At 35.4% G+C, this 23,327-nt stretch overlaps 1 protein-coding gene across 1 annotated transcript in view; it reads left to right on the top strand.

The window, feature by feature from the left end:
• Nucleotides 1-17,070, top strand: part of SS18 (SS18, nBAF chromatin remodeling complex subunit) — a 75,582-nt gene extending 58,512 nt beyond the window's left edge. Inside the window, exons 6-10 of the mRNA XM_021716587.1 lie at nt 9,291-9,458; nt 10,113-10,217; nt 13,448-13,540; nt 14,251-14,373; nt 16,886-17,070. Coding sequence (XP_021572262.1) covers nt 9,291-9,458; nt 10,113-10,217; nt 13,448-13,540; nt 14,251-14,373; nt 16,886-17,070 — 674 coding nt within the window. The remainder of the gene's footprint in view (nt 1-9,290; nt 9,459-10,112; nt 10,218-13,447; nt 13,541-14,250; nt 14,374-16,885) is intronic.
• Nucleotides 17,071-23,327: the final 6,257 nt, after the last annotated feature.

Here is a 23,327-nt window from a genome sequence, read left to right as displayed (position 1 = left end):
TTGGAACTTTTTTATTGTAAAATTTGCTTCAGGACTTGAAATTTTTTGCAGTTGTTTTTTGGTATGGATTCCGGTTTTGTTTTGTTCTCCAGAATGTTATAATGTTATAAAGTTATCTTAATACTATATGTATCAAAATATTTTAATTTTATTATTTAAAAATTTAGAAATATATTTAGGGGTACACATGCAGATTTCTTACATGCATATATTTCGTAGTGGTGAAGTCTGGGCTTTTATTGTACCCATCACCTGAATAGTTCTTATTGTACCAATGGGTTATTTTTCAACCCTCATCCCTCTCCCACTCTTCTACCTTTTGTAGTGTCTAGCGTCTATTATTTCACCGTCTGTCCATGTGTACCCATTGTTTAGGTTCCACTTATAAGTGAGAATATGTGGTATTTGACTTTCTGAGTTGTTTTCCTTAGATAATGGCCTGCAGTTTCATCCATGTTACTGGAAAAGACATGATTTCTTTCTTATTTATGTCCATGTTATATATATACACCACATTTAAAAAAATCCAGTTATCCATTGATGGGCACTTCGGTTGATTCCATGTCTTTGATATTGTGCATAGTGTTGGAATAAACATACGTGTGTAGGTGTCTTTTATATAATGATTTCTTTTCCTTTGGGTAGATACCCAGATGTGAGATTGCTGGATTGAATGTGAGTTCTATTTTTGTTCTTCAAGAAGTCACCATACTGCTTTTCCACAAAGGTGGTACTAATTTATGTTCCCAACAACAGTTGTAAGCATACCTTTTCTCCCATCCTTGCCAACCTCTCTTGTTTTTTAACTTTTTAATGATAGCCATTCTGACTGATATAAGATGGTATCTCATTGTGGTTTTAGTTTGCATTTCTCTGATAACTGGTAATGTTGAGCATTTTCAAGTGTTTGCTGGCTGCTTACATGTCTTTTGAAAAATGTCTGTTTATACCCTTTGCTCACTTTTTTTGTTTTAATGCAGGATCTCACTCTGTTGCCCAGGCTGGAGTGCAGTGTCATGATCCCAGCTCACCACAGCCTCAACCTCCTGGGCTCAGGTGATCCTTCCAGTAAGCTTCCAGAGTAGCTGAGACTACAGCCATACACCACCATGCCAAGCTTAATTTTTTTTTTAACTTTTTATAGAGATAAGGTCATGCTATGTTGCCAAGGCTGGTCTCAAACTCCTGGGCTCGAGCAGTCTTCCTGCCTCATCCTTCCAAAATGCTGAGATTACCAATGTGAGCCACTGCCCCTGGCTTCCCTTTGCCTGCTTTTTAATGGGTTATTTGCTTTTTGCTTGTTGAGTTGTTTGAGCTTCAAGTCTCATTTGTCTGTTTTTGTTTGTATTACATTTGGTTTTTAGGACTTGGTCATAAATTCTTTTCCTAGGTCAATATTTTTCCTTCATTTTATTTTAGGATTTTTGTAGTTTCCAGTCTTATCCATCTTGAGTTAATTTTTGGATGTGATGAAAGGTATGGAGCTAGTTTCATTCTTCTGCATATGGTTATCCAATTTTCCCAGAACCATTTATTGAACAGGGTGTCATTTCTCCAGTGTATATTTTTCTTGACTGTGTTGAAGATAAGTTGTTTGTATGTAGGTGGCTTCTAGATTCTGTTCCTTTGATCTTTGTGTCTGTTTTTATCCCAGTACCATGCTGTTTTGGCTAATATAACCTTGTAGTATAATTTGAAGTCTGGTAATGTGATGCCTCCAGCTATGTTCTTTTTACTTAGGTTTGTTTTGGCTCTTTTTTGGTTCTGTATGAATTTTAATTCTGTGGAAAGTGATGCTGATATTTGATAAGAATTACAGTGAATCTGTAGATTGCTCTGGGCCGTGTGGTCATTTTTAACAATATTGATTCTTGTAGTCTATGAGCATGGGATTTTTTTTCCATTTGTGTTGTATATGAGTTCTTTCATCAGTGTTTTATAGTTCTCCTTATAATGATCTTTCACCTCCTTGTTTAAATGTATTCAGAGGTAATTTTTTTTTTGTAACTATTGTAAAGATGATTGCCTTCTTGATTTGGTCCTTGGCTGGGTCATTATTGGCATATAGAAATGATAATGATTTCTGAACATTAATTCTGTATCCTGACACTTTACTGAATTGACTTATCAAATCTAAGAGTTTTTGGTGGAGTCTTGAGAGTTTTCTAGATAAAAGTTCCTATTTTCCGTAAACAAGAGTAACTTTGACTTCCTCTTTTCCAAATTGAATGCCTTTAATTTTTTCCTCTTGGCTGATTGTTCTGGTAAGGACTTCCAATACTGGTTTGAATAACAGTGGTCAAAGTGGGTTTCCTTGTCTTGTTCCAGTTCTCAGGGAATACTTTCAACTTTTCCACATTAAGAATGATATTAGCTGTGGATTTGTCATATACAGCCTTTATCATGTTGAATTGTCTTCCTTCTATGCCTAGTTTTATTTTTATCATGAAGGGATGCTGAATTTTATCAGATGCTTTTTTTGCATCTATTGAGGTGATCATATGGTTTTGTTCTTAATTCTGTTTATGCAGTATATCACATTTATTGTTTTGAGTATGTTGAACCATCCTTGCATCCTGGGATAATTCTTACCTAATCATAATTCCTACCTAATCATTCCTACCTTTTTTATGTGCTATTGGATTTGATTTTGCTAGTATTTTGTTGAGGATTTTTATTTCTGTGTTTATCAGGAGTATTGGTCTGTAGTTTTCTTTTTTTATTGTGTTCTTGTCTGGTTTTGGTATCAAGGTGACATTGGCCTTGTAGAATGAGTTAGGAAGAATTTGCTCCTTGATTTTTTTGGAATAATTTCAGGAGATTGGTAGTCATCGTATGTTTGGAAGAATTTGGCTGTGAATCCATCTAGATTCTAGGCTTTTGTTGTTGTAAGATTTTTAAATTACCGATTCAATATTGTGACTTATTATTGGTCTGTTAGGACTTCTATTTCCTCCTGGTTCAGTCTTGGGATACTGTGTATTTGCAGAAATTTTTCTATTTTCTCTAGGTTTTCTAGTTTGTGAGCATATAATCTCTCATGAGATTAAATCAGGCATTTAATGCTATGGACTTCCGTCTTAGCACTGATTTTGCTGTATCCCACTAGTTTGGATATGAAGTGTTTTCATTTTCATTCGTTTCAATTTTTTAAAAAATTATTTTATTTTGGGCAATCTCCTTGCGTCCCCTCCCACTCTGGGAGCTTTTCTGTCTTTTTAATAAATCCTGCTTTCTCACTTTCAAAAAAAAATTTTTATTTTTAAAATGTGGGGTCAAATTGAGGGTTAGGTACATACGTGGTCATCGTACAGGTAAAGTGTGGATACCCTTGTTGATGTTATGTGACTCCCCCCAGCAGTATCCCACTACTGCCAATCCCGTTTTTAAAAAAATTTCCATCTTAATTTCTTCACTGGCCCAGCATTTGTTCAGGAGGATGCTGTTTAATTTTCATGTATTTGCATAGTTTTTGATATGCCCCTTTATATTTATTTTTAACTTTATTCCACTCTGATCTGGGAAGATACTTGATGTATTTTGATTTCTAAAAATCTGTTAAGACTTGTTTCATAGTCTAACATGTGATCTGTATTGGCGAATGCTCCATGTGTCGATGAAAAGAAAGAATGTATCTTCTGTGGTTATTGAGTAGAATGTTCTGTGAATGTCTGTTAAGTTCATTTTGTATAAAATCCAATTTTTACATTTTCTATCTCCATGACATGTCTAGTGCTGTGAGTGGGTGTTAAAGTCCCCATTATTACTATATTGCTGTCTATCTCTTTCTTTAGAAAAGAAAGTGAATTTGGGTGCTCCAATCTTAGGTGCACATAGGACTGTTGTATTTTATTGCTAAACTGATCTCTTTATCATTATATAATGACGTTCTTTGACTTCTATGACTGTTTTTGATTTAAAGTCTGCTTTATCTGGTATAAGTATAGCTACTCCTCATTTTTTATTTCCATTTGCTTGGAATATCTTTTTCTGCCCCTTTATTTTCAATCTCTGATTTTATGGCTTTATAGCCAAGGTGTGTTTCTTGTAGGCAGCTTGTAGGTAGATCATGTTCTTTAATCCATTCTGCCAATCTGTATCCTTTTTTATTATTATTTTTAAAAATCTGTATTTTAAGTGGAGTATTTAGTCCATTTAATGTTAATAATGTTAATGTTAATTTACATTCAACATTATTGATGTGTGAGACTTTATTCCTTTGATTCTGTTGATTGTTTTCAGGTTATTTTGTAAATTATTTGTTTCTTTTTCTCTTTTTGTCTTTATGTTCTTTATGGTTTGATGAAATTTCGTTGTATTGACATTTGATCCCTTTCTCTTCCTCCTTTATGTGATTATTTTATATGATCTATAAGTTTAATATTTCTGTCTGTTTTTGCAGTGGTGAATATCAACCTTTTGCTTCCATGTTTAAGACACCTTTGAGCATTTCTTATAGGGCCATTCTGGTGGTGACAAATTTCTTCAGTGTTTGCTGTCTGGAAGGTCTTGGTTTTCCCTTCATTTATGAACTTACTGAGGCAGGAACTCTTGGCTGACATGTTTTCTTTCAGCACTTTTAAAATGCCATCCTATTATTTTCTGACTTGTAAAGTTCTGCTGAAAAGTCTGCTGTTATCTGATGGAGTTTCCTTTATAGGTAATTAGATGTTTCTTTTTCCTTGCTAATTTTACAGTTATTTTATTTTGACTTTAAATATTCTGAATATAATATGATGTGGTGAAGTCTTTCTTTCAGTGCATTTGCCTGGGGATTGCTGGGCTTCCTGTTTCTGTATTTCTAACTCTCCTGATAGATTTGGGAAATTTTCATCAATTATATCCTTAAATATAGTTTCTGAACTTTTAAAAATCTCTCCTCTCTTGGGAATACCAGTAATTCTTAAGTTTGTTCACTTTATGTAGTCTCATCAGCTACATCAGCTACTGGGGGTCTGAGAACATATTGACATACTGGGCCCATTGCTCCCACTACTTATTTCTAATCAAGCCACCTGGAGGCTCAATAAACGGTACCGTAAGTCACTGAGAAAAATCACGGAGACCACTGATCTGTGTACTGCCAAATACAAAGATAACACTACTTAAGGCACACAAAATCAAAGCACCAGGGAACTTGGTGGCCGTGTTCATTCTTCTTTGTTCTTTTTCTCTTATTTTTGTCTGACTCTTTTACTTCGAAAGATCTATTCACATTCTAAGGTTTTTTCTTCTGCTTGTTCGAGTTTATTATTGAGGTGTTCTAATTATTTTGTATTTCCTTTAGTGAATTTTTTAGTTCCAGAATTTGTGGGGTTTCTTTTTCTTCTTCTTTTTTTTTTTTTAGATGTCACCTTGGTATATTTCTTATTCATATCCTGAGTTGATTTTCTGGTTTCTGTGTATTGGTTTTTAGACTTATCCTGTATCTCATTGAACTTTTTTAAAATTAATATTTTGAATTCTTTTTCTTAGTACTTTGAATTATTTATCTGTCATTTTGAGTTTTTTAATTGAGATCTGTTGCTGAGCAGTTTTTTTTGTCATTTGATGGTGTTGTATTTTCCTGCTTTTTCACATTTTCCATGTTCTTCTATTGGTAGCTGTGCATCTGGTATAGTAGTCACTTGTTTCAATTTTTGAAATTGCTTTTGTGGAGAGGGGTTTTTTCCTTGATAATGTATGCATGTCATTGGTTGAGATGCTGTGGCTTTTATTTTGTGTGCCTTAAGTAATGTTATCTTTGTATTTGGCGGTACACAGATCAGTGGTCTCTGTGATTTTTCTCAGTGACTTAGGGTACAGTTTGTTGAGCCTTCAGGTGGCTGATTAGAAATAAGTAGTGGGAGCAATGGGCCCAGTATGTCAATGTGTTCTCAGATCCCCAGTAGCTGATGTAGTGTCAGTGTTGGCAGTAGTAGTGATGCAGCAACCCACTGGTACCCAATGGCCTATATTGATGTTTCTGGAAGCTGCAACGGGTTAGGTAGGCTAGTCCCCAGTCCTCCAGCTGCTATAATGGGTAGAGAATATTGTCCTAGCTGTGCTTAGGAGAGTTTGGTTTCCCCTGTTCCTTCCTCAACTAAGTGGTAGCTGCAGCCATGTCATCTTGAACTGGGCCTGGGGTTGGGAAGAGTCCAGCATTAAACTCTCAAAATGGTACTAGAAAATGTCTACTTTCTAGTCAGCTACTGGTTTGTGACCTGAGAGGGTAGGGCTCCTCTCAGGCGAGCAACATGGATAGGCTTTGGGGACAGCGGTCCTCTTAAGTCTTGGTCTCATAGCAGCCCATAGCAGATGGGTAAGAAGCTGTAGGGATTGTAGACCACTTGTGTCTCAGTCTCACGGCCCATTGCAGAGCAGTGGATATTGTTGTAAACATGTGTAGGATAGCCTAGTCTCCCTGAACCTCTTTGGCTGGGTGGTAGCTATTGCTGCTTCATTGTTAAATTCCTAAAGTGGTGTCTAGAACTTGGAACCAGAGAGGGCATGGTCCCTCCTCGACTAGCAGCATGTGCAAGAAACTGTGGGGAGTGTGGTTTCCTTGTGTCTCAGTCTCACAGCAGCCCGCTGTGGTATTGTCTTAAATATGTGTGGAGTAGCCTGGTCTCCCTATGTTTCCATGGCCAGGCTTCAGCCCAAACTCAGCCTAAGGGCAAGGTGCAGTCTAGCATTAAACTTTCAGGATGGTGCCTTGGGCCTGAGACCAGAGACCCCTCCCAGGCAAGCAGCGTGAGAAAGAAGCTGTGAGGAGTGCAGTTTACTGGCATCTCAGTCTCACGGCAGCCTGTAGCAAGGTGGCACTTACCCTCTGAGGGGCAAATGGGAGGGCCTTGTATCCCCTCTCCCTCCATGGTGTCTAGGAGGGAGAGGGGATACTTCCCCAACATGCTTCCCCACCTGAGACTGCTCCAGACTTGAGTGCCTGTGGGATTCTCTGTGGGTTCCCTTTTCTGGAGCAACTCTCTGTACAGTCTTTAGGCAGCTTCATAATATCAGGCTCATGGCCCTAGTGGGTCAAGGGTTTCTTCTGTTGCTAATATTGTAAAAGCTCATTTTGGAACTCTTGGATTTTCTCTCTTCCTGTTCTTCGTACACAGAGCCTTTCCCGGGTCTCATTTCGTTCCTGGCTGGGCAAAGTACCTTGAACCTCTTCCTACTTCTGTGCTTTCTCTTCTCTGGTGAATCCAAGTGTTCCTTCCTCATGATCTGTTCAAAATGTATCTACTTACCATTCTAGTTCCTCTTTGTGGAGGAGGTACATACTCCTGAATGTCTAGTTAGTCACCTTGTTCCCTAAAACCCTGTTATAGCTTGTCCTTGAGTAGAGGCAGTAACAAAATAGTGGAACAAACATGTGCTTTGAAATTAAACTTGAGCCAGGTGAGGTGGCTCATGCCTGTAATTGCAGCACTTTGGGAGGCAGAAGCAAGAGGATTGCCTGAGCCCAGAAGTTTAAGACTATCCTAGGCAACTTGGTGAGACCTTGTTTCTACAATAAATAAATAAAAAATTGGCTGGCGTGATGGTGCATGCCTGTAGTTCCAGCTACTGGGAAGGCTGAAGTGGAAGGATTACCTGAGGCTAGCAGGTCAAGGCTGCAGTAGCCATGAGTGTGCCACTGCACTCCAGCCTGGGCAACTCTGACTCAAAAAAATAAAATTAAAAAAAAAGAATCACACTGGGGCTTGTCTGATTCCAAGTTGATATCTATTAGCTGTATTTTCTCGATCTTTGGATTCCTTGTCTAAAAACTTGGAAATTAAGATGCTTTCCTCTGGTAGCTATTAGGAGTTTATAGGAAATGACTGAACGCTTGTAACTGGCAGTGTAGGTTCATTCAGTGTTACGTTCTCTTCTTCCCTCCCCTTCTACTCTCACTGAACTACCTTGTCTCTACTATTAAGAGTTTATTTCCTTGTTGAAAGAGAGGCCCTAGAGTAGCTTCTGAAAGGCTTATATTAATGATAATAAAGTTAGAATGCAAAAAATAATTTGAAGAGAGTAGATGCACGGAAAGAAAGTGGCAAATAGGAGGGCAAGAATGAGGTCTGATAAAGTACTCCTACAGACAACACAGTTCTGTGGGTTGGAAAAGAAATGAATTATATCTGCTTACATCATTGCTGCAATTGTAGGTCAGTTATGTACTTTGAGAGGTGGACTTGTTTTTAATTGTTTATTTAAACAGTTAGACAGTGATTTTTTGGCTCATCTGGGTAATGTTGCCTGTGAAACTTTTCCAGGCTTTTTAGTACTTTGCCTTTTGTACTGTCTTAAATTGTCCCCAAGTCAGTCAAGGGGAAGTATGAAGCCATATGAGCAGTAAATTGGGAGATGATGTCTACATACTTCTGAGGCAGTAACGGTTATAATGGCAGAATCATGAGCTCCCTCTCCCACAACTTGGCCCAGTGAACCTCTGAGGAGCTACTTACATTGTTCAATGACAACATGGGACTTTATGACTGTTGTTGATTATTTCATGTGATATAATTCTTCTGTTGCCAGTTTGATACTATAGCAGTGGTAGTTTGGCTACCCTGGTATTGCTCACTTGGAAACTGTATAGTACAGGTTTCTGAGCCTACAGTTTATTGGAGTTCTCCACCTAGGTGTTTTTATTCTGGGGAGGTGTCTTTTAACTTAAGAGGCACTAAAGCCCTTTGATTTCAAGACCTTTTTAACTTATGAATCTTATAATTGGAAAAGAGAAAGAAGACCCTTTAAAATTTTGTTCTAAAATCAAAGCTTATACAGTTATCCCAGTGTAAGCATATTAAATGTTTATGTAGTTTCACTGTCTACCATTATATAATGAATGGGTATTAAAAAAGAGAGCAAAGTGGAAATCTAGAAATTTGGTTTATTTTTCTTGATTTGAATACTGATTTGCTGTGTGATTATGTCGAGTTTATTTTTGGTATAATTTCTAGTGTAGCATAAGGGTTATATCTTTTCCAGAAAGATGATATAGAGAAATATTATATCATGCATAATGGAAAATACAGTCAGGATATTCATATATTGTATCCATTTTGGTTTTAAAAAATGACTAAGAATATTCTTCCAGTGGATTTCAAGTTAACTACCATGGAGTGTTTGTTTTCTTCTGATTACAGATTGTTTTAGGCATATGAACTTTAATTTGAAGGCTTGTTTTTATTATTGAAAAACAGTTTTTAGGGCTCTTAATTATATCTTTTCATGATTATATGATATTTTCATATTTCTTTTAATGTTAAAAATTATATACAAAATATGTATATAATGCTGTGCCTTGTTTTCAGGTCCAATGATGCATCAACAGCCTCCTTCTCAGCAGTACAATATGCCACAGGGAGGCGGGCAGCATTACCAAGGACAGCAGCCACCTATGGGAATGATGGGTCAAGTTAACCAAGGCAATCATATGATGGGTCAGAGACAGATTCCTCCCTATAGACCACCTCAGCAGGGTAAGATTCCCTTTGAAAAATTTCCTACTGAATGTAAACAACAGTAATTAAAAGGCTTTAAATTTTAATGACCTTTCATCTAGGCTAATTCAGGGCTTTTTGTTTCTTTTTTTTTAAATAATAAGATAGTGGATATACTAGGTACAAAGGGTCACAAAGTAGATAGGAACTTGCTGATGATATACAGCTTTTTTTAATCTGTTATTTTCTGGGAAGTGGTTATATCATATAATTGTATATCAGAAGCTCACTGATTCACAGCAGAAAAAACTACTTTGTTTTTGAGAAGGTATTAAATATATGGTCAGGAGTAAACCCAAATTTATTTCAAAGCACTATAGTATCAAAATAAAAAGGAAATTAATTTTCTACCAGTCTAAACCTCTTTTTAATAAATTGATGTTTGTTTTCCCGAGTTGTTTTTGTTTGATATTGTATGTATGGTCTTAACATTGGTTTTTAGTAAATGTCATATGTGGATTTGCTGTGTGTGTTATGTGTGTATATATGAATAGTTAAAAGTATCTGAAATGCCAAAGCATGGGAGGGGAATCTACAGCTGAGAAATAATCTCTTATAACATCAAATTAGAAAGAAAACCTTGATGACATAGAGAACAGATTATTTATATCTTGATTGGTTGTGGTTTTTCAGGCCCACCACAGCAGTACTCAGGCCAGGAAGACTATTATGGGGACCAATACAGTCATGGTGGACAAGGTCCTCCAGAAGGCATGAACCAGCAGTATTACCCTGATGGTAATCTCTCCTAATGTTAACTTTCCCATTTTCTCTCCCTGCCCAATATCAACGTAGAAAGCTATATAAAACATTTTAATGAGGACAGAGAAACTAACAATCTGTTTCTTCTAAATTTAGAAACACTTCAGTACTCTAAAGTACCAATGATGACATTAATTTATAATAGTATTCAAAGTATATTTTGTGTAGCTTTTCTATTAGTACCATCAGGAATCACATTCTGTCATTGGAATCCTTATATAAAAGAGAATCCTTTCATATTTAGGATTGTTCGTGTGAACTAAAGCAAATGTTACAATCAGATTTACTCTTTAAAAAAACAAACAAAAAAACCCCCAAAAAACAGCTTGAGCTATAATTCACATACCATAAAGTTCGCCCATTAATTTACCTTTATGCATTATATAAATACATAGAGATCTTGAACTATTTTTTTCAAGTCTCATAATTTTAGTTAATGTTGCATACTTTTCAGCAGACTATGGTTTACAGCTTGCGTTTGAGAAAAATTTTGGAGACTAAATTTTATCTATAATACAGCTATATAGAGATTTAGTAGAATGGGAAAGGTATATAGAAACCAATTTTTTAAAGTTATTTCATTTAGTGGAGTTTTTTTAGTGGGAAGTTTGTGCAGAAGTGGTCAGTAAAGATGTACAGCACTTTAAGAAAATCTAGTAATAATGTAAACATACAAACAGGTTTTCACTGTACTGTTTTTTCCATTTTTCTGTATGTTTGAAAATTTTATAATACAGTGTTCAGGAAAAAATAATTTGAACATATGTTACAAAATGATTTGTGTTATTATAAAAGAGTTTGCCAAAAGCTTTATTTATATAGTAAGCTCCTTTGGTGTAAATATAAATTACTGAACAGAGACACTAAGAAACTTAAAGCTAAAATATTAGGAGACATTGACTAGAAGCCAGTATAAGCCAGCAAGAAGATATATTTGAAGGTACATTGAAAAATCATCTTGCCTGTCATTTTTCATCAATAAAGCATAAAGGTACATTCGTACTTAAGGTCATTGGTTTTTACTGCAGAGACATGGACTATGCAGGCAGAGAAAATAACCTGTCAAATTTTACATATAGAAACATTTATTAGTGATAGTGATGATATCTGTGGAATATTCTGGTTAGAAAACTGTGTATTTTTTTAATCTCATATTTTCGTGCCCTGAATTATTCAGAATGTTGATTTTTTTCTTTTTTCCTTTATATGCAGACATGGTATTAAGATTTTTTTTTTTTTTTTTTTTTTGAGTTGGAGTCTCACTCTGTCACCTCGAGCTGCTGGGCTCCGGCGATCCTTCGGCCTCAGCCTTCCAAGTAGCTGGAACTACAGGCGTGCACTACCACGCCCGGCTAATTTTTTGATTTATTGTAGATGAGGTCTCGCCAAGTTGCCCAGGCGGATCTCGAACTGGCGGGCTCAGGCAATCCACTCACCTCACCCTCCCAAAGGCGCAGGAATACAGGCTGAGCCACTGAGCCCGGCTGGTATTACAGAAGACTTGATAACAATACATCATTGCCTGAAACATAGATGCCTAGAAGACAATTAGGGCTAAACATGCTTAAGGGGGTTGAAGTAATTACCGGGTCCTAACCCTGGGAGGCCGATTTTACTTCTTGCTAATGATTAAGAGGTGAAAGAATAGATTGGTCAGCAGAAAGGCTCAGCAATACATGACAGGGCTAGGGCTGAGGGAAAATGGCTTCACTACTGCTGGGATTATTTTACCAAGTTCTTCTATTCTAAGATTCTTGGGGTTCTTACTTTTCAATTGGGTTGAACTTTACATTGTTATTTTGGTTCTGAATATTATATAGTAAGGAGCTTACTATATACATAAGCAGAAATGTGAAAGTTGTATTGTTATAAGTATTATCTTCCTATTCATAACAGATAGGTATGTTATTTTGTAAATATCAAAACTTTAAGGTTACTTTAAATAATTCATTTTATTACATTAGTGAATTTTTATTTAAATGGTATCATTTTTACATAGAGGTGTATTAATTTATGTCTGGCATTTACATAAAGTTTTCTATTTATGTCAACAATTATTTTTCTTAAACAGCATTGATATTTATGCCAGTAAATATATAGTTTAGAAGTTGGCAGACTTTTTCTGTAAAGGGCCAGATAATAAATATTTTAGTCTGTGTGGGCCATACGGTCTCAGTTTCAACCACTCAATTCTTGGCATAAAAGTAGCTATAGACAATACTTAAATGAATGGGTGTGACTGTATTCCAATAAAACTTTATAAAAAAACAGACCACTGGCTGCATCAAGACTGCAGGCCATAGTTTGCTAACCCTTGATGTGTATTTATGAAGTGGTTTGGGAACATTTGAGTACTAGAGCATTGAGTGTAACATTTATTTGTAACTATATTCCTACTTCCTTAATTATGCATTTTTGTAAAACTTAGTTAAATGTTAGCTAACTGAAAGATTATTTGATTCATTTTCTTAGTGAGACTTGGTTGAAAGGGTCAGGATATTATTTTTCATTAAAGTTTAGTTATCTTGCAGGTAAAACTGAACTGTGCCTTAAAACTAAAGCTATACTCTGACACTCAGCACAATATTAATTTTATGAAGTTGTATGTTTATGATACTTAAACTATTTTCTAAAGATTTCTAAAGTGGCAGCATTAAGATATGTTTGCATCTGAAGATACTTTGAAATACATAGACTTTATGCAAGTAAATGTTAGAATGTGCAAATTTTTCAGTTTCTTTCAGAGGAAAAAACTTATGGAGCTCTTTTATATTTTGCATTGTTTTTAGCAAATGCTGTGGAATTGGAGACCAGCAGAACAGGTGTTTGACAAAATATGATAACTGCCTTTTTTGTTTACTCTAATTTAATTCAGGTTATTTACATGTGAAAGACCTAAATGCTTTTATTCTCTTTTTTAAAATGGAAGATAAAGGTTTTCTCCCCTCAATGAGGATGATGAGATTTGAGACAATAAGTGTAATGTTCCTAGAACTACTGCCTTTTGCTTTAAAGAAATTTGCACGTTATCTCAATATGAAAACAGTCACATTGGTAAATCTTTGGCTAATGCAATTGAAATAATTTTTTTATGTATTTCCATTTCTTTTTCTTTTTTTCAGTTTTATCTGAAAGTTTAAATATTTTTAGGGTTTTCACTCAGTGGCCATTAACGTTTCTTCCTGTCTCTTGTCGAATTGATGTAGGTCATAATGATTACGGTTATCAGCAACCGTCGTATCCTGAACAAGGCTACGATAGGCCTTATGAGGATTCCTCACAACATTACTACGAAGGAGGTATCTATATACCTTCACACACATACACATATATATCCCCTTCTACAGGAATGAACATTCTTGCATAAGACAACTTCTCCCCATGCAAAGCTCTTATAGAATACTAGTTGCTGGCTGTCTTGAAAGTAACAGGGAGCCCTGAAAAATCAAAATAATTTCCTTACAAATACTTAGAATGTATAACCATGACTTGCCATTTCTAACAACAATAAAAAGACTAAAACATTTAAAGATAATTTTTTCCTCAGTGGAAGTTTTATATTTGAACATAAATTCATCAGTTCAATTTTTTTTCTTGTGTGTGTTTACATATGTATAATTTTACATATAAGTATAGTGCCTTTAGGAAACAGCTTGCTGATCTTGTGTAGCTAGTGTGTGCTCTTGTAGCTGTCTTTAATTTTGTCTTTTTTATTTTATTTAGCATAGTCATGATCTTATGACTGTGATGTTCCAGTAAATGTAATGCTCGTATGGCAGAGACGCTGAAAATGCTGCAGTTCAACCTTGCAAAATTGGCTTTAACTGCAGTTTGTTTGGCCGAAATCCTTCTGTTTGGTTTGAGTTTTTTCTTTGTTCTGTTAACTTTTAAAAATCAGTATGGCATTTCATTTCGTTCTTGTGTTGTTGGCTATGCATCTTAGAGGGAAAAAAGTTAATTAAGCAAACTTCTCAGTGTTTTTTTTCCTTCTTCTTCAATTATCCTCTAGGAAATTCACAATATGGCCAACAGCAAGATGCATACCAAGGACCACCTCCACAACAGGGATATCCACCCCAGCAGCAGCAGTACCCAGGGCAGCAGGGTTATCCGGGACAGCAACAGGGCTACGGTAATAGCTTATTACAGTTTATCACCAAAACATGTCATGATTGCTCTTTTGAAATATGGAAGTAGATATTTAATCTTTGGCTTCCAAGAATTATCACTTTTGAAAATTCAGTTTTAGCCCAGTCTACTGTTAGAATGTTTATTTAAAATGTTGCTCTTAGATAAACTAGTTATCCCTTTAAAAAGAACCACAAACTAGAGATGGATTATTGACCAAAGGTGAGGAATGGAGTCTTTTAAAAGGCAAGAAAAATGAATTCTCAGACCTATTTGACATTCATGACTAGCCAGTAGCTTTGTATGTGCTTGGAAAACTGATGATTGGGTAATTATTAACCCTATGTAAATAATCTGCCTAGCAAATTTATTTCTAAAAACAAATGACTATAACTATAAAAAACAACTTTTTTTAGTACAAATGAAAGGATCTATTCATAATTCATAAAGAAAATGTTTTTGCCATTCTCTAGTTAAATACAGTATACATATCCATGGGGATGGATTTATTGCAGCAGTGTATTATACAGAATTTTGAGGAAGTGTAGCCATATTTTCCTATTATATACTCACAATACCTATTACCTGGATATCTGACTTTAAGGTTATTTATTTATTAGATAGGGAGTGGGAAATGATGAAGACCTGATATTTCAGTCTTAAATTTCAGGCTACTATAACCATTTTAGATATAGTTCTAATGACAGAGAAGTAGCTTCTTATTAATACTAACTCCATCTCGTGCTAATATGGTCTCTTTTTTACATCAGTAATGTTTCTTATTTTCAGTCATTGATTTAAGCTCTGCTACTACTATGAGCATCTCTGTCTACCTATGGTAGCAAATCTAAGAACCAAGGTCAGGTCGACAGTCTCTTGCCCTCTCAACGTATACATTAAAACCCAGTCAGATACTGGGAATCAGGTATTTTCTTTAAAAAGTTAAAATCTGGTTTCCTAATTCTAGATAAAACTAGAAATATACTTCATTTCACAAGTGGACTTTCTTGGCCTTTCTAAGTGGCATTTCCATTTCATGACTATTTAGTATTTGTACTCTGAGTAAATAGAATATTCTGGTTTTAATTGCATTTCCTGAAAACAAATATGATGCTGTTAAATTGGGTAGATTCATTGACTTAAGAGAAATACTATTTTCAGGGGGGAAGAGAGAGTGAAAGAAAGTTTTTTGGTTTTTTGTTTTTGAGTTGGAGTCTTACTCTGTCGCCCAGATTGGAGTGCAGTAGCCGCTCCCGGCCACCGCAGCCCCAAGCTGCTGGACTCCGGCGATCCTTCCCCCTCAGCCTTCCAAGTAGCTGGAGCTACAGGCATGCGCTACCATGCCTGGCTAATTTTTTGATTTATTGTGGAGATGAGGTCTCACCAAGTTGCCCAGGCGGGTCTCGAACCCGCGGGCTCAGGCAATCCACTCACCTCAGCCTCCCAAGGCGCAGGATTACAGGCTGAACCACTGAGCCCAGCTGAAAGAAAGTTTAACTAATTTTTGGTTAAAGTAGCTAAATCATGTTTTGTCAGACATTGAGGAATTCTGAAGGAGAAATTCTCATTTTGTTTATCCATAGGCTTCAGTTGTTAAACTTCCTTCAAATAGAAAATCTAGAGTTTCTATAATTGCATGTATAATAATTAAGTAATAGACCGATGAAATTTATTTAAGCTTGAAAATTTATTGTTCTGTTAACACTTTGCTCTGCAATCAGTGTTTTTATGGCAGGTTTTGAATGGCTATAGTAGAGAACATTTAAATGTCAAAGCTTTTCAGCTTATGCTTTTTGAAGTATTCTTTACAAGAGACAGTAGGAGAGTTTATAAAGACTTACTTGTTTAGCAAACCAAATCAGTCCCTTGCCATCTCTGGACTTTGAAATCTTTTTTATGGGTGAAATGTTAGATTGTTTCTCAGAGTGTAACTTTTGAATTAAGTTTTTTCACATGCAACCTGTGACTTTTCAAGTCTTTAGTTTCTGCTTTAAAATATTGTGGTAGTAAATTTGTCAGTGCAGATTCTAGCCATATGATTGTTTTGGTGATTACAAATGTCAGTCTAGAGTCATACAGTTGTAAATATCATTGATTCCTATATTTTATTCAGAAATTATTTACGTATTTTTCTTTGATCCTACCTTTTGCTTTTTCTTTTGCCTCTTGCAGTGGTTAACTCTCCAATAGACATAATGTTTAATTTTAAAAATCATATTGGTGTTAATCTGCTTTACAACTTCCTGAGTCTTTTTTTTAACCTATTTTGACATACAAATTTTGTGATGACTGGGGCATAGCACAGTAGTTACAATGAAGTAGCATTACAATATTTTCACTCTTATAAGCATTGAAATTTATTTCAGAAAGCATTTGAGAAAATCAAGGTTCCAAACCTTCTTTTAGTTTTGATATAAAAATGTAGTAATATCTAATCTTGTTTTAAATCATTTTCCAAGATCTAGGGACTTACTGTATTTTTAAGTGGACTTTTGTTTGTGTTATTTATATTTTAGGTCCTTCTCAGGGTGGTCCAGGTCCTCAGTATCCTAACTACCCACAGGGACAAGGTCAACAGTATGGAGGATATAGACCTACACAGCCTGGACCACCACAGCCACCCCAGCAGAGGCCTTATGGATATGACCAGGTAAGTTATTTGACCAGCTGTGGGATTGCCACATTGTTTGTTCACTCTTGATTAGGTGAACTATTCTTTTTCTTTTTTTTTTTTAACTTGAAACCTCATTTTTCCCTCTTCTTGTTCCTGGTACATTTGTTAGCAAAAAGTATATTACTTTTAATCACAGTGAAATCTTGCTGTGAAAAAGGAAAAAAGGGTATATGACTTTTAAGTCTCTTTCGTAGAATGCTAGCACAGTTGATCATAGTTGCTGTATCATATAAAACATGCCTTAAGACACCAGCATATTCTCTCTCTCTCTCTCTCTCTCTGTGTGTGTTCTTTACTCTTGGGCATACTTTGATAAAATATGCATATCCAGCTTACCATCTTTACCATTCTTAGGTACTCAACTTGATGGTAATAAATACATTTATATTCTTTTCTTTTTCTTCCTGCCCTCTCCTCATTTCCCAGCCTTAGTATTTCTCTTATCTTCCCTCATGTTTATTGCTGAAGACTTTGCCTCGACCTACTAAAATGTGGAGTGCATCTGTGTCAATGCTTTTATTAGCTCTCCATGTCAACAAATACACCACACTTTCTTCTTCACACTCATAATATTCCATCTCTTTAAATTCAAACTTTCTATTCTCTGTTGCCACCTTCTACGTACATACCCATTCTCTCAAGTGTTATATCTCCCCTATTTTTCCTAGTACCTTCAAATATGTAGAAGTGTATCTCAGACTATCGAAAATAGGTTATTTTTATATGGAGTTATCTTTAATATGCAATTTAGAGTTCCAGGGCCAGTATAGATGATGTGACTTGAGGAACAACTCAGATGCTGTGGTCACTAGAATTCAAAGAAAGAGCATTTCTTTTATCAACCCCCTCTCAAGCCTACAGCCCCCTCGTATTGGTGCTTCTTATTTAAGACAAAGGACGTACAATAGACTTAAACTAAAAGGGTAAGGACAGATGGGTAGTATTTTTAAAAACTATACTAGAACAAAATCAGAGGATCAGTCAGAAGTTCTAAAAAGTTTTGGAAGTAAAATAAGACTTGGCTAGTGAGTATTTAAAGGCAGAATTCCTGAGCAGACAAAAATTAGGTTCGTTCTTATCCATGAGTGAACTTGTAAGAGTGAGAGTCTGGTTATGTATCTCCTCATTCAGCAAATATATATTGGTTCTCCACGTGTGTTTGGTACTGTAGCAGGTGTTAGAGAGAGGTAAAACAGTCCTGGTCCCTATGGCTTATAACCACCTATCTTTTCTTCCTTGACCTCACTTTAGTATTTGGCACGTGTTCCTTTTTCATTTTTATATGATCTTCTTTAGCTTCTATATTGTTGATTCATTCTTTTTTTTTTTTTCTGGTTTTTCTTCTTTTACTCAAATATCAATCCTTGACCCTGTATTTTCTTAGTCTCTGAATCATTCTGCCTCATATTTTAAGTATCCCTATTGCTTACGTCTCAACCCAACTTCAGCTCTTTTTTTTTAACTGTACAGAACACTTCTCTCTTTGGATATCTTGCCATTTCCTCAACTTTAGCATGATATGGACTAAACTGACCATTTTTCTTTCTAAGTCAACATATTCTAAATCTCCTAAACTTCAAACAATTCATTAAGAAAATGTTTATTAAGCAACAATTATATACTAAGTGCCATGCTAAAAATGGAGATATATTGGGAAATAAGATGGACATGGACTCTGCCTTTGTGAATGTAAGTCTAGATGGGATACAGCCGTAAATGTATGATCAATATAGTGTGATAAGTACTTGGATGAGGAAAGAAAAGATTTATGTGAAAGGAGTTTCTAACCCAAATATTGAGAAAATGTTCCTTGGAAAGTTTTATATTAGAGGGACAAACCATATTAGGGGACTTAGGTTTTATCTTTGAAGAAGCCTTGAAAGGTTTCAAGCAATGTTTATAAAGTATCTAGGAGTGGCTGGCACTTGGTAGCTTTGATAGATGTGTAATTTACTCCTGTTTTTATCATTATGATTATTCCACTCTAAAGTTCTCGAATTGGAGACTGTGCTGTGGATAAAGACCCATGGTGTTTGGTAGTTGCCTGTCACCCCTGCCCTGATAGAAAAGAATATGAGGAGTAGGCTATTTTAGCTACTCTAGTGTCCATAGTCTCTTCACATTGATCTGATGTTTAACCTTATCTTTATCCCCTACCCAAGCACCTTATCTCTTTATTTTAGGAAAAGTAGTTCATTTACTTCTTGAAGATGGTTATGGCGTTGGAAAACCGATGCAGATTCTTAAACCCAGCAGTAATATAATTATAATGGTAGTTTAGGCAGATTAATCTTGTAGCACTGTGCAGGATAAACTAAAAGGGAGAAACAGAGAAAAAGCTTTGTTAGGATGCTTCTCCATCAGTCTTTTCTGTCTCAGTAAGCAGCAGCTCGATTCTTCCATTCCTCAGGCTAAAAACCTGGAGTCATCTTTGATTCCCCTTTGCAAATCAAACATTCAGTTAATCAGCAATTCTAATCACTTCTTTCTTCAAAATATATTCAGTGTTTAGCCATTTTTTTAGTCTCCTCTCACTCAAATCAAAGTTGCAATTACTACTCATCTGGACTGTTTCGATATCTTGCTCTTTGGTTTTCCTGATTTTATCCTGGCACTTCTACATTATATTCTCCTCAAAGAACCCAGAGTAATGTTTTAAAGACATTAGTTATATTATGCCACCTCTTTGCTCAAGCCCTGCAGTGACTTCAGTTTCACTAAGAGTTAAAGTGATACCTTAGAATGGCCTACAAGGCTTACAATTGACTTATGTTCCACCTCCTAACCCATCCCCTATCTCTGTATTTATACCCCAACCACTTGCTGCCTTCATTTCTGCTTTATTGGCCTATTTGTGTTTCCTTATACACATCAAGCAAGTTTCTACCTCAGGACCTTTGTATTTCCTGTTCTCTCTTCTGCCTGAAACTCTTCCTCTGATGCTTGCAGTGCTTTCTACTTCCCTTTATTCAAGTCTCTGCTTAGATGTCACTGTTTCATATCAGAGTCCTTCACTGACCACCTACCTGAAAAATTAATATCCTCCATTGCAAAGCTCTTTTTTCCTACCTTTCTTTATATTTTTTGAACAGCTTTATCGAAGTATAATTTACATAATAAACAGCACATAATAGAAGTGTACAATCTGTCATATTTTGATTTGTATTGTGTATATACCCATGACGCCATCATTAAAATTAAAATGATGAAGTATCTATCATGTCCAGAAGTTTTCCCTGTACCTCTTTGAAATCCTCCTCCTCCTCACTGTCTCTCCTCCCCGACAACTACTGGTCTGCTTTCTGTGATTATAGATTAGTTTACATTTTCCAGATTTTATATAAATGGAATCATATGATATCTTCTTGTTTTTTATTTAGCTTAGCATAATAGTTTTGATATTTATGTTGTGTATATCAGTAATTAATTCTTTATTACTAAGTAGTGCTCCATTATGTGGCTATGCCATACTTGTTTATTCATTAATCTACAGATGGACATTTGGGTTTCTAGTTTGGAACTCTTACATATAAAATACTATGAACATTCAAGTACTAGTACCTGTGGACATATGCTTTCATTTTTTTTCTTGGACTGGTTAGATCATATGACAGGTGTGTATATATGTGTGTGTGTGTATTTTTTTTTTTTTGGTAGAGTTAGAGGTCTCACTATGTTGCCTAGGCTGGTCTTGATCCTAGGATAAGCAATACTCCCACTTTGGTCTTCCAAAGTGTTGGGATTGCAGGCATGAGCCACTATGCCCAGTCTGATAGTTAACTTAAGAAACTGACAAACTGTTTTTCAAAGTAGTTGTACCATTTTATATTGCTACCAGCAGTGTATGGGAGTTCTAATACTAACATATCTTTGTCAACTCCTTGGCAACACTTGGTATGAATCAGTCTTTTAAATCTTAGCTATTCTAATAGGTGTGTTATGACACCTCGTGATTTTTAATTTGTGTATTATCAAAGACTAATGATGTTGACTGTTTTCTTATGCTTATTTGCCATCTACAAGAGGGTACCCCAAAAAACCCAGAATTTCTGTATAAAAAATTGTGTTATTACACGCTTAAACTTTAGTTACCTTCAAAGTACTCTCCATTTGATGTAATACACCTATTAAGACGCTTTTTCCACTGCTCAAAACAATTTTGGAATACACCGATTTTGATGCCTTTTAACTTCTGCAAAACATTTGCTTTTAAGGACTTTTTTTCATTTGGAGAGACAAAGAACAGTCCACTGAGGACTAGATTGGGTGAATAGGGAGGAATATGTCATGCTATTTTTGGTCAAAAACTGCTAATCACTCAGTGCCATCTGGGCAGGTGTGTTGTTACGGTGGAAGAACCAGTCACCTGTTAGTCACAACTCGGGACATTTCTTGCACGTTCATGACACAACCTTCTCAAAACTTCTAGATGAAAACTTTGATTGACTGATTTGATCCAGAGGAACAAATTCTGAGTGCACTACCAGGGACCCACCCTCCAAAAGATTTGCTTATTCCCCTTCGTATGCTTATTCTTTTCTGAAGTATATAAATCTCTTGTTCATTTTAAAATTGAGTTCTTTATCTTACTAGTGACCATTAAGAGGTCTTTATATATTCTAGATATATTGCAATTTTTTATCTGGTATGATTTGCATATATTGGCCTCCAGTTTATGTTTTAATTCTCTTAATAGTGTTTTTCATTCTCTTAATAGTTCTCTTCCCTTCAAAGAGAGAAAATTTTAAATTTTAATGAAGTTTAGTTTATGAATTCTTTCTCTTATGGATCATACTTTTGGTGTAATATATAAGAAATCTTTACCTAACTGAAGGTCACAAAGATTTTCTCCTATGCTTTCTACTAGGAGTTTTATAGTTTTAGATTTTACATTCAAGTCCATGATTCATTATGAGTTAACTTTTGTATGTGGTGTATAGTATACATTGAAGTTGCATGGCTTTTTTTTTTCTTCTTTTGAATACAGGCTAATTTTCTCAAGACAGTTGAAAATACTGTCTTTACTGAATTGTCTCTTAGCCTTTGCTGAAAGTCAGTTGTCCATAAACATGTATCTATTTTTGGACTCTATTCTCTTCCATTGATCCATTTATCTTTATGCCAGTTTCACATTATTTTTATTACTGTAGTTTTATAGAAAGTCTTGAAATCAGATATTGTTAGTTTTCCAACTTTTTTTCCCCCAAAGTTGTTTGGCATTGTAGGTTCTTTGTATTTTCACCGGAATTTTAGAATCAGTCTGTCAGTTTCTACATATAAGCTTGCTAGGATTTTGAATGGAATTGCCTTCAATTTATAGACTAGTTTGAATAGAATTGACATGCTGTTATTCAGTCTTCCAACCTAGGAACATGGCAAATGTATCTGAAAAACCTTTTTTCAGCAGTGTTAATGTAGTTTTCAGTGTACAGGTCTTACATAGCTTTTATCAGACTTATTCTCCAGGTATTTTATATTTTTATGTTAAACATTAAAAAATTTTTAATTTCTAGTTGTCAGTTGCTAATATATTTATATTAACACATAAATAATTTATTTTTGTGTGTCAACATTTTATCAAAATTATAAACTTCCTAATATAACTTATTCAGTAGTATTTTTGTAGTTTTCATCAAATTTTCTGCACAGAAATTATGTCTGCAAATAGTTTTCCTTTCCAATCTGCATATTCCCCCATGTCCCTTCCTCATCCTACTTCTGTGACCTAAATAGAACCTTTAGTATGATGTTAAATAAAAATAGTAAGAGTGGACATCTTTTATCCTTGCATAGGATATTGTAGGGTTTTTGTAAATGTCCTTTATTAAGTATTATATTTCTAATTTGCTGAAAGTTTTTATCAGGAATAAATGTTGAATGTTATCAAATGATTTTTCTTAACTATTAAGGGAAACATGGTTTTTCTTTTTTAGTTTGTTAATATCTTGAATTGCATTGTTTGATTTTCAATTTTTTTTTTTTTGAGTTGGGGTCTCTTTGTCACCCAGGCTGGAGCGCGGTGGCATGATCATGATGATCACAGCTCACGACACCCTCCATCTCCTAGGCTCAGACAATCCTTCCATCTCAGCCTCTTGAATAACTGGGACTACAGGCACATACCAGCTTGTCCTGCTAATGTTTTTTCAGGCTGGTTTGTACTCTTGGGTTCAAGCAATCTGCCTGCCTCAGGCTCCAAAAGTGCCAGATTACAGGTGTGAACCACTGCACCTGATCTGATTTTCAAATTTTAAATCAACTTTGTATGCCTGGGATAAACTTCA

Source organism: Carlito syrichta, unplaced genomic scaffold (genome assembly GCF_000164805.1).
Source record: "Carlito syrichta isolate Samal-C Ts95f unplaced genomic scaffold, Tarsius_syrichta-2.0.1 Scaffold308846, whole genome shotgun sequence".
Taxonomy (NCBI): domain Eukaryota; kingdom Metazoa; phylum Chordata; class Mammalia; order Primates; family Tarsiidae; genus Carlito; species Carlito syrichta.
The sequence above is the reverse complement of the archived record's forward strand: the minus strand, read 5'-3'. Positions and strand labels throughout refer to the sequence as shown.